At 40.3% G+C, this 11023-nt stretch overlaps 3 protein-coding genes across 3 annotated transcripts; 2 read left to right on the top strand and 1 right to left on the bottom strand.

Moving 5' to 3' along the window:
- The first annotated feature begins 712 nt into the window (after nt 1-712).
- Nucleotides 713-4448, top strand: LOC139899021 (E3 ubiquitin-protein ligase AIRP2-like). Its single transcript, XM_071881829.1, has 5 exons — nt 713-1039; nt 1849-1999; nt 2097-2163; nt 2270-2504; nt 3024-4448. The coding sequence occupies exons 1-5, from the start codon at nt 966-968 to the stop codon at nt 3232-3234; spliced, it is 738 nt and encodes a 245-aa protein (XP_071737930.1). The 5' UTR covers nt 713-965; the 3' UTR covers nt 3235-4448.
- Nucleotides 4449-4717: 269 nt separating this feature from the next.
- LOC139899020 (ammonium transporter 1 member 3) lies at nt 4718-6337 on the bottom strand. Its single transcript, XM_071881828.1, has one exon. It carries the CDS (start codon nt 6275-6277, stop codon nt 4883-4885), a length of 1395 nt encoding a protein of 464 aa, XP_071737929.1. The 5' UTR covers nt 6278-6337; the 3' UTR covers nt 4718-4882.
- Nucleotides 6338-9913: 3576 nt separating this feature from the next.
- On the top strand, nt 9914-10660 carry LOC139902346 (uncharacterized). The gene is made up of 3 exons (XM_071884984.1): nt 9914-10185; nt 10255-10374; nt 10566-10660. The coding sequence occupies exons 1-3, from the start codon at nt 9918-9920 to the stop codon at nt 10658-10660; spliced, it is 483 nt and encodes a 160-aa protein (XP_071741085.1). The 5' UTR covers nt 9914-9917.
- The last annotated feature ends 363 nt before the right edge of the window (nt 10661-11023 follow it).

Genomic DNA, 11023 nt, shown 5'->3' with positions numbered 1-11023 from the left:
GTGCCACTTCGTATTTCTAGCCCTTTAGGTTTTGAGTCATGCAGCTTATTTAAAGTCATGGATGTAGGGCATTCAATATCAATAATACTTTGTATCTACATTTCGTTCAATATTATTTAGACTTGATAGTGATTTTAGTCTTTGATCGTATCCCTAAATTATTTACGAGATATGTTATATCGTGATAGAGCCTGTTTAAGAATACGATGAAATATGTTGTTTCATTTTGACTGGTTCAATTTTGCTTGATCAAGAACATTTAAGACCACAACACTCATATAATAGTCAGATTAATTTATCGATAGTAATAGAGACGGGGGAGTTGAGTGTAATGGAGATAATTCAGATAGATTGTAAATGATATGGATTTCCTTAAGATGATTAATCACTTTTATTATCGTGAGAGATTTAGAACCCGCTGACTTCACACGGGGGCGGTTTAAATAAAAAATTCACTCTCTTTAAATAATCTTAATAGAAAAATTGTGTGGTATGTTAAAAAATCACGACACTCAAATTTTTACATCTTAAATTTTTGTCTTAAAAGTCAAATTTTCAACTTCTAAAGGGTATGAAGTGTAACATTTTACTAAATTCCAATTTTCTTTATGATTCCGAAAAACCGTGAACCCACACAACCGGCGACTTGTATCCGGATTAGATATTTGTTTGTGTTCCTGTAATGGATAAACACAAATCTTTATAATTAAAATCAAAACAATTTTAAATTATCGGTTGCACCTGCATAAATTATATTAAAACCCAACTCCCATATCATTTCAATTTCAAAAACAATAAACAATTAAAATCAACTCACCGTTCTTCTGTGGATAATATATCTTCACTTGTAGAGTGACCTAAAAGTCAGCACTTGTGATTGTGGCAAAAAGTTTGCAAATTTTGATTAGGGTTTTTGTTAATTACTTTTGATGAGAGTTTAATTTGATGTTGTGTATTTGAATTGAATGATGGTGATGGGTAAAACATTTAAGGACTCACTCAAAGCTCTTGAAGCTGATATTCAACATACCAATACTCTGTAAGTATATATGTAAATCTTTCTCCATGTATAATTTTATTTCAAAAGTTGTGACTTGTTGCTTTAATGTTTTGAATCGGGTGTTTATTGTATATCTATGAAGTGGGTTTTGAGAAATTGTGTTTAATTTATATGACTATGCACATGATTTGGGGATATGACAGTTTGATATTGAATATTTAGATGTTTAAAATGATTTGAGTTTCATGAATTAGGAATTTTTAGGGTTTCATAGTAAATGAATTTGGTTGGTAAAATATCAAGTCTTTAGTGAAGTGTTGTTCGTATAAAGTGAATTTTGGGCACAAAATGTCACCTTGCTAGACTTCAGTTGGGTTTCAAAACCCAATTTGGACGTGTATCCTGGCTTAGAGCGTGTATGAAAACGGGTAAATGGCCCGGTTAATATTTTTACTCATATCTCTTGACCGTTTCTACGCGGCCTAATGGACCGTTTCTAACCGTTTCCTTGACCACCTCAAGACAAGATTTGTTGCCATACCTTGTTTTGGTCGTGTAATGTTACTATTAAGTTAAAGTTGATAGTTAATCATACCTTGTTTTGATGGGTTCCATTGTTTTCATGAAATGGGCCACGTAAGGAAAATGACTAGTGTGTCAATGGGTCATATATAGAGATAGTCATATCTTATATGTTCCAAAAATTTGTGTATTTGAAGCTTCTCAATTCGTTTGATAGCATTCTAATTCAGAATTGTGATTGCATTGATTATATGTTAAGAATTTGAGATCGATTGATGTATTTGTTGATTTTTGTTTTTGATTTGAACTTTTTTTATTTATTACAGGGCTTTAAGTTCTGCTCGTGATAACGATGGAGCTTGTCTACAGATGAGACTTTCTTTTAGTCCAGCTGTCGATTTGTTTTCGTTTCTGTTTCCATGGACGGATTGTAAAATCGCAGGAGCTTTTGGGTTACTTCGGATTTTCATTTATTTGGTACATTTCAACCTAACCGTTTACCAAATTACTGTTTTGTCCTTTTAGATTAATTATGTTTTGGCTAATCTGCTGTAAAATGTTTGCCTATAAACAGACATTTGCTGATGGCAAAACTACTATGTGTGTTCAAGAAAGGAAAGCTAGCATCAAACAATATTACGGTGGGTGAAATTCTAAAAGTTCAATTATTATTATTATTATTATTTTTTTTAATTTATGAATGATTAAATTAAATGGTGCTAAATGTGAATTTTACATGATGAGCAGATGTTATATTTCCATCTATATTGCAACTTCAAAGTGGGATAACGGATTTGGAAGAGAGGAAACAAAAAGAAATATGCTCGAAAAGATATTCACGCAATGAAGGTGTTGATAAGGGGAAGTTTTCGGACATTGATGTTGAGAGAGAAACCGAATGCGGGATTTGCATGGAAACAAATAGCAAAGTAGTGTTGCCGAATTGTAGCCATTCTTTATGCTTAAAATGCTTCCGAGATTGGTAAACCTTCTCTCTCTTTCATTTCATTATTTTTTTAGACCATCATGTTAGGGGGTCACTGACTGGGGTCCACACTATGTGGAGTACCCACCACTGCATCATATCCTTTAACACTTGTGAGGGAAACCTATTCAACTCGAATCCGGGCCACATATTTCGAGTGAAGTAAAACCCTTGGTGAGAATCAAACCTGAGTCACGTTCTTCGATTCTCCCTTTCATTTCATTATCTGATAGGATCAAGTAACTATGAATGATAATATACCTGGCAAACGGGTTGTGTCGGGTTAAGTATCAAATGGGTTTGGGTCGAAACGGGTTGTCTTTCAAATGAGTCAAATGGTCTGGTCTGGTCTGGTCGGGTTGGAATATGTTTATCCCAATGTTCAAAATCAGTTACCGTGACATCAAGCTACTATACTTATATAAGCATTTCCAAAATGAAAATCTAGCCATTAGTTTTGAATTAAAGTTTTCATGATACGATAACTAAATTATGGGTAAAACTTGTTGTTTTTAGGCATGGACGATCGCGATCTTGCCCATTTTGTAGGGATAGCCTGAAAGAATTAAACGTAGACGACCTCTGGATGTGCATCGAAGCAGGTGAAATTGTTGACATGAATGTCATCACAAAAGAAAACAAAAAGAGGCTGTTCATGTACATAGATAAGTTGCCTCTTATCATTCCAGATTCATTATCTGATCAAAGTGATTCTCATCTAAAATAGAGAGATTAGAAATCAAAATAAGATTAGTGTTAACATGTGCATAAGTTTTCAAAGTTGCATGTTTTAGAGATGTATATCCTGGTTTGTTTCCCCTTTTTCTTGATTAAATGGGATTATTATCTTAATTCTCCTTGATTGTTCTTCAAACGAGTTGCAAAGATGTATACTTTATGCAATGATAGTTGTACATATTTAGGGTTCAGTACCTTTTTCATTTTTCACATTAACATGAATACGTGGTAACACGTGTGCTAATCGCCAGTGCATAACTCAGCAGGTACTCGGTTTTTTCTTTTCGGGGAGTACTCAGTTAAAGTCGGTCAAACTTTGCCTAAACTCGGGATTACACTGAAACTCGGTCTAAATCGGTCAAAGTCCAAATTGGTCAACATCTGAGTACTCTACAAGTAATACCCGAGTTGCCGAGACCAAGTACTACCCGAGTAAGTAATTTTTGCAACCTTGCTAATCGCGCAACTGTAGAAAAATGCTTTTGGACCGTACCCGGCCTAGTTTTCCATTTCAAAGTTTCTGCATTTCAGGAAGACCACTCCCAACGGTTCAAGAACGGGAACTGCCCTCAGCCCACTCCTCCGCCGCCCTCGAGGGCGCCGATGGCATTCCAGCCGCCCTCGGCCGCCCTCCAATCTCTTTCCTGCTTCCGTTCTCGATTAAATCATATGTATCACAGTTTGAGGGCGGGCAACGGTAGTAAATCAGAAACAGAAAATTAGAAACAGAAGTAGCCGTTGGCTACCAACGGCTTTTTTTTTTATATTTTGTTTTTTTGCTTTTATTTTTTCTATATAAACACCCAATATATTTTACCAAATAAACATACAAACACTCTTTTACTTCCAACTAAAACCATTATTCTTGCAACATTACTCATCTCAAACCCATTTCCAACTCAAAAAAAATGCCTAAAAAATCATCCAAATCATCCAAGAACAATCAAAATTTAACGTCCGAGCCGTTCTACACACAACAAAGTAATGATGGATAGTTTAACGTTTCTTACATGTTGGATAGTTTAACGTTTCTTACACAACCTTGTGCACCCGACATGACTCCCGAACAACACGCGTTGGTGATGAGAGCCAAAAATAAGATTCAAAAAATTTATAAAAACGCGTTTCAATCCGACGACGAAGACGACGAGTAGTGTTTTATTTGTTTAATTTATATGTTCTTGTATTGTATTTTAATTTATGTCTTTTTAATTTCAAAAAAATGTAACCGTAACTTTTTAATTTAATAAAATGTGTTGTTCAAAAAAATATAATTGACATAAAAATAATATTAATAATAATAATAATAGTAATAAATATTAATAAAAAAAATGTGGGGTCATGTGATGGGGAGGAAGGATGTCATGGTTGGTAGTGGTGTGTGATGGAGAGGAAGTGAAAAATAAATGGAGAGAGAAAGCTGATGTGGCGGTGTTTTCTGGGGAGGAAGTACGTCATGGTTGGGAGTGGTCTAATTATGAAACTTTGCATGTAATCTTTTATTCAGGAGAAATGGCCCACATATACAAAGAGAATACAATAAATCAATCAATAACAATACCAATCAACACCATATACAGGAAAACATTACCAAACTATATACAAATGACACAAACTGGTCGAATCGGATCACGAATTCATGATTGATCTTGAAGCCTCAAGTAGTCACCATACATTCGCGGACCACTCTCTTCCGAGTGTGCATTGTAAGCATAACCGCCATGGCTTGAAATATCGAGACCAGCGATCTCCTCGTCGGTCGATATCCTTAATATCCTTAGCTTATGTAGAAGGTAAAACAATGGACCCATGGTCACACTAACCCAAACCACAATCACTATAACTTCCATCACCTGCGAACCGATCAGCCCCCAACCACCACCCAAGAAAAGCCCATACGGCCTACTGATTCCCAAATTGCCCGAGTTGTAAGTTTGGATAACGAATTCTTCTTTTGCGAACAAGCCTGTAAAAATTAACCCCCACGCCCCACATCCACCGTGCAATTGGGCCGCCTCCAACGGGTCGTCATACTGCAATTTTGTAGCTATAATATTGAGAGAAATGAGAACACAGGCTGCAAAGAAACCGCATACAATGGCGGCCCACGGGTCCACCACCGAGCAACCGGATGTGATGGCCACGAACCCACCAAGCACACCGTTACATACATCTAAAGCGTCCCAATGGCCTACTAGTAAGCGTCGGCCAAATAAGGTAACGATCCCCGCAGTTGACCCGGCTAGAGTTGTTGTAACTCCGGTCCTGCCAACTGCGGTCCAGTTACCTTGATCGAAACTATCGGGATACGAGACAAGAATTTTGTTGAATGATCCCGGGTTGAACCCGAACCATCCGAACCACAACAAAAATGTACCGAGAACAACTAACGTCGCGTTGTGACCGCGCATTTGAACTGGCTTCCCGAACGCATCAAACCGCCCGACCCTTGGTCCTTCGATTATCGCGCCCCATAACCCAGCAATCCCACCAACCAAATGCACCACACCACTACCTGCAAAATCAATCGCACCCGATCCAAATAACAAGCTTGTTGACCCGGGGTTAAGCCAGCCATTAGAAGACCAAACCCAATGGGCCACAACCGGGTAAACAAAGCCCGTAAGGAAAAACGAAAAAACAAGATACGCACTGAACTGGGTCCTCTCGGCTATTGACCCAGCCGTTATCCCAGCAACCGCTATAGCGAAAGCCCATTGATAAAGAAAGAAACTATAATCATATGAACTCGAAGGCATGTTTGTTAAAGCAAAATACTGAGTACCAATGAAAGGGTTCGACCCCGAGTCACCTCCAAAGGCGAACGCGAACCCGAATAAAAAGTACGAAAGACTGCCAACGACCGCATCCACAACATTAGTAAGCATAATGTTCATTGCGTTCTTGGCCCGAACAGAGCCCGCACATAACATGGCGAAGCCCAGTTGCATCATGAAGACCAAATAGGCTGAGAACAGAAGGTAAATGGTGTTGATTGAATCAGTGACACTAGTTTCCCAAGAAGCCTCCATTGTTTCACACACACACACACAAACAGTCTCAGTGTGTGTAAGCTAAGAAATATGAGGGTATAAAATTATAGAATGGGCCTAAGTTTTTAATACAGCAAGTATCAAATGTAGCAACAACAATGGTTACATCCATGGTCCCATCTTTCATGTGACAACTTGAGCATTTTAAGCCAGTGACTTGACTCAACTTTTGGATAGGCAGACTCAACCCTGACTCGGTTTAACTCGGCGTGTTGGGAAGTTATCCCACATCGGCCAAGGGACAAAACAAATATATGCATATAAGCCTAAGGGAAAGTCCATCTATCACCAATTGGTTTTAGAAAAGGATGAGCTCTTGGGCTTATATTGTAGCACGTATTGTTGGACTATAGGATTTATCAATTCTGTCATGGCGGTTACAATGGTCGAATCATCACGAATTCTTATTTTTAAATCCATTATTCAAGTAATGGCAGAAGTTCCAAAATCAATCATATTTGCATTTTTTTTTATTTGTGGCAAAAAAAAAAAAAAAAAAAAAAAAAAAAACGAAAACTTTATTAAGATTCTTTGTCTCGGAAAGAGAAAAGAAAACAAAGATATAACAAGAGACACGGACGAGCCTCAAAATCAGAAAACTAGACCCACCAACGAAACCTTCAAAAGGCTAATTAAATGTGAGTCTCACCATGAACTAACGATATACATTACACAATCACAAGATATGAAAATAAAACAATTAACCAACCAACTAAACAACGACAAGTCACTAACTAACCATCACCGATGATGTTGACGCCAACACCCACATTAGCCTTGAACGAAAAGGTCGACTCGATTCCGATCTCGTCACCAGTGAAAGTTCCCGCCGGAATGGAATTCAAAACACCATTTCTAAACTCGTAAATTAAACTCCCTTTTCTAACACACGACCCGACCCCGAACTCACGTAAGACCACTTACAAACCCCGTCCGACTCAGAAACTATATGAGCCCCCCCTCCTTTCCGTTAGCGAAACACATCTAGCAACCTAAACATTTTAAAATCAAAACATATTATGCACTAAAATATCAAAAGTATTACATCATACAACACCGATTATAAGTTGAGCTGCGTTACAACTTGATTACAACTTGACTCGACGACTTTGGATGTTTCAGTTACATTGTACAAATAATTTGTAAGCATTAAACATACAAACAACAAATAAATGATAATCTGATTTTTGATTATATGATTATAATACACTTGGACTAAAAACTTGCCTTCCATAATACAAAATATGATGCTCTAGAAGAGATAAAGGGTCATTTTAAGTTTGTTTTGTTTCCACCTAGGAAGTTGGTAGAAAGCTGTTTCTGGCATTGCGAATTTTTCTTGGAACTCGTCTTCCGATAAATAAGCCTGCATAAAAACACCCGAAAACATCATATACCGAAATCGACAGGTAGTAACAATTCAATCAAAATGAATAGAAAATCCTCATATTCATAGGAGACGACGTCGAATTGGATGCGTGGTTTGCAAGGTTTGAACTACCACTTAATGAAAATCACGTCTATGATCATCGATCATAGAAATGAAATAAAGAGATTGTTTAATCCTTACCAACTCGATCTTGTCGCTCCTGGCAACAAACATGCATGAACCATTTCGCGAAGGATATGATGTAGCAATTTTATTAAAATCAACAGGCGTTCTCATTGGATGAAAATGACAACGATCATTGATGATTCAGATCGGTTGCGATAATCTATCTTGTTTTACCTTCATTCTAAAATTTAAATCGTTCATTTGAGTTGAGTTGGTTGGTAAATACGCAGACCTTAATTAATATATAATCGGATCTAGTGCTAAATGATCACGCATATTTTAACCGTAGGGTTTAATATGCCTGCTCAATACATAAAGAGGGGTTTAAGGATCTTAGAACGTGGCTCTCCGGTCTGGCTACCGTGAATAACCCTGGCCGACATGATGATGTCGGCGGGGTGGCCAAGTGATTAAGTCCACCTCCGATAACGGTCGTCGATCAAGAGGCCCCAAATAAGGTCGTAGGTACTAGCTTACAAAAGACTAACCTGTTAACCTTGAAAAGATGATGAATGATGCTGCTTTACGTAATGTGTATCGTATGTGATGGTTACGTAATCTGCCGTGTCTGGTAAATGATGATTAGGGTTTGTATTTATAGGCAAACCCTAATTCTAGAACCGTCCCAGATCATGATAATCTCATCCATAACTGACTCCCCCGAATCACGGATATAATTATGGAAAAGATATTTACTTAACAGCTAAGCAACCGCCGTACCGGGAACAAAGGCAATCGCACGCCGCATACCGCACACAAGAACAGGCATACGCACAATAATGATTGCCCGCATACATATGTGGTGCGCCTGCGGGTTGCGGTATCATTATGTCCCCCCAGTTTGTTGTTATATGGCGCGAGGCGTATGATATCAAACTATTAAGCGAAAAAGAAAAAAAAAAGAAAACGGCTAGCAGTTAATATTCCGCGTGCGTCTCGATGCCATTAAATGCCTGTCACAATCGCAGAAGCCCATTCGGCTGACATGACATAAAGTGGCAGTGTGGCAGGCGCGTGCCAACCACGCGCGTATATGTAATCATACCCAACTGGCATCCACGCGCGTAAATAAAATGCTACCCGTCGATTGCGTTACACGTGTACAGCCTTGATCACACCACTCCATCCCATGACCCTCAACCTTCCCTATAAATAGCCCATTTTGCAGCTCACTTCCACTTTCTTGCATCAAGCTTCCTCGTTACGCTGCCAATTTGAATTCCGATCAAAAATAAAACATTCCGGCCACCATTTAAAGGTTAGTATTCATCCGATTATTCCTAGAAAATGACTAAAGCTAACGAGACGTACGTAGATAGCGTAGAGTCTGTTATAGAGCAGAAGCACATAGATTACTTAGTGAAACAGTACCCCCCCCCTTAGCCAAGTACAATCTGGTGCCCCCTTTGTCCAATCAGCGAGCCCACGAGCCACCGGAGAAAAAGATGGCTATTTGCGAACATGCTTTTAAGCATGGAAACTTTAGGGTTCCTCCCATCGATTTCTTTCTGGGCGTGCTAGATCACTTTAAGGTCGGATTAGGTCAGTTACATCCTTACGCTATAGGAAAAATAGTCTTGTTCGAGATGTGGTGCGTTGCACTCAACAAAGTGCCCCTGGTGAAGGTGTTTTGCCATTTACACCGACTAGCCAACCACCACAAATCGTGGTTCACCTTCTTCGCTCGTCAAAACTTCACCAAGACCCCAAAATCGAATGCGGGGAATTGGAAAGACACATTCTTTTTCATCGACCAAACTGTGGTGAGTGCAAACTTCTCGCAAACGCTGATATGGTTCGAGAAAGTGGAAAAGGATGTAAACAAGACCCCCACCCTGAATGACGACGAAAGGAAACTATTAGCGGAGTGTGCAAACGCACAGCTAGTGCATTGATCATATGGGAACGTGATGCTGCGGCTAGGGAAGATATCCGCACATTGGCCATGGGAGGATATGCGCCCAGCCATAGTCGGACCGGATGGAAAGGGTAGGGATAGTATAATCACGTACTAAACTGTTTTTGTATGTATATTATCTAACGCATGTGCGTATCTTTGCAGAAATGAGGATGAAGAAGGTGCTGACTGCGGAAGAGATTGCGGGAATCTCCTTCCGCAAGCAAGATGTGAACGTACAGCTAGAGCAGGAGAAAGCTAGCGAAAACGCGGAGCAATCGCCTGCGGCATCTGGCAACAAACGCAAAGCAGCTGAGACCTCTGCGGCTCAGCAGAAGAAGAAGAAGATGACTCCCAAACAAAGGGAGGACATGCGGAACGATAACTTTGTTCCAATCGAGCCACGCTCCGCAGAACTACTTCCCCCCATTACTGGTAAGCGTCCATTCCTTGCGCGTTTACCGCATACTAAAGTTCACGTTATAACTATTTACTGATATGCAGAGCATGTGGAGGAGACGCAGCCGTCCACCCCGCGGGTCAACCCAGATCTCCAAGCTACCGCCACATCAAAGGATAAGACAATACACGTGGATTCCGATTCCACACCAACTCCTCCGCAAGGTAGCTTCCGTTTTGCCAACCTTAGCCAACTCACACAGTCTTCTGCGGAAAATGCCGCAGAGCAGTCTGCGTTCCTGCAGCAAATCTTTCCGTCCGAATTCCGCGAGCAACTGGCCGCTCTACCGTTTAACCAGGCGAACAATGCCTTCATTCAAAACGGCCTGGTATTTTTCGGCATGTTTGCGGATCAGGCCCGCCGCTCTTCCAGCATATACCAGCTAGCTTTGCGCAAAGAGGTAGAGCTAGGGCTACTGCAGGCGGGTGTAGAACAGGTCAAGAAGGATAAGGATGCTGCTGAGGAGGCGCGCAAGGCGGTTGAGTCGACCGCGAATGAAACCAAAACTGCGCTGATTGAGGAAAAAAAAAGAGCCGTGAGCTGGTTGGTGCGGTTGAGCAGGCGAAGGGGGATGCAGAACGCTTGCGGTCGGAGCTTGAGGGAAAGGGATGACGCGGTCACCAACCGCGAACTGGCAGAGGCGGATCTAGCGAAGCTGCGCACCGCACTCCCTACCATTGCGCAAAAGGTGATGGACTCAGAGCCTGTGTCCGACAAGTTCAATGCCTACGTTGATGCGGTCAGGGACCATGAAATCAACAAGGCTGTGCAGGAGGTAATCCAAGCTTGCGGTCTAACACCGCCGTTCCCCGA

Source organism: Rutidosis leptorrhynchoides, chromosome 3 (genome assembly GCF_046630445.1).
Source record: "Rutidosis leptorrhynchoides isolate AG116_Rl617_1_P2 chromosome 3, CSIRO_AGI_Rlap_v1, whole genome shotgun sequence".
Taxonomy (NCBI): Eukaryota; Viridiplantae; Streptophyta; class Magnoliopsida; order Asterales; family Asteraceae; genus Rutidosis; species Rutidosis leptorrhynchoides.
This window is presented reverse-complemented; position numbering and strand designations above follow the sequence as displayed.

What these genes read in the sequence shown, in the direction of transcription:
- LOC139899021 (XM_071881829.1), top strand. Translation starts at nt 966, where the DNA reads ATGATGGTGATGGGTAAAACATTTAAGGACTCACTCAAAGCTCTTGAA. An exon ending in TTCGGATTTTCATTTATTTG is followed by an intron (nt 2,000 to 2,096) that starts GTACATTTCAAC and finishes GCCTATAAACAG; the next exon opens with ACATTTGCTGATGGCAAAAC. An exon ending in TTAAAATGCTTCCGAGATTG is followed by an intron (nt 2,505 to 3,023) that starts GTAAACCTTCTC and finishes TGTTGTTTTTAG; the next exon opens with GCATGGACGATCGCGATCTT.
- LOC139902346 (XM_071884984.1), top strand. Translation starts at nt 9,918, where the DNA reads ATGAGGATGAAGAAGGTGCTGACTGCGGAAGAGATTGCGGGAATCTCC. An exon ending in ACTACTTCCCCCCATTACTG is followed by an intron (nt 10,186 to 10,254) that starts GTAAGCGTCCAT and finishes ACTGATATGCAG; the next exon opens with AGCATGTGGAGGAGACGCAG. An exon ending in CACACCAACTCCTCCGCAAG is followed by an intron (nt 10,375 to 10,565) that starts GTAGCTTCCGTT and finishes TTTGCGGATCAG; the next exon opens with GCCCGCCGCTCTTCCAGCAT.
- LOC139899020 (XM_071881828.1), bottom strand. Translation starts at nt 6,277, where the DNA reads ATGGAGGCTTCTTGGGAAACTAGTGTCACTGATTCAATCAACACCATT.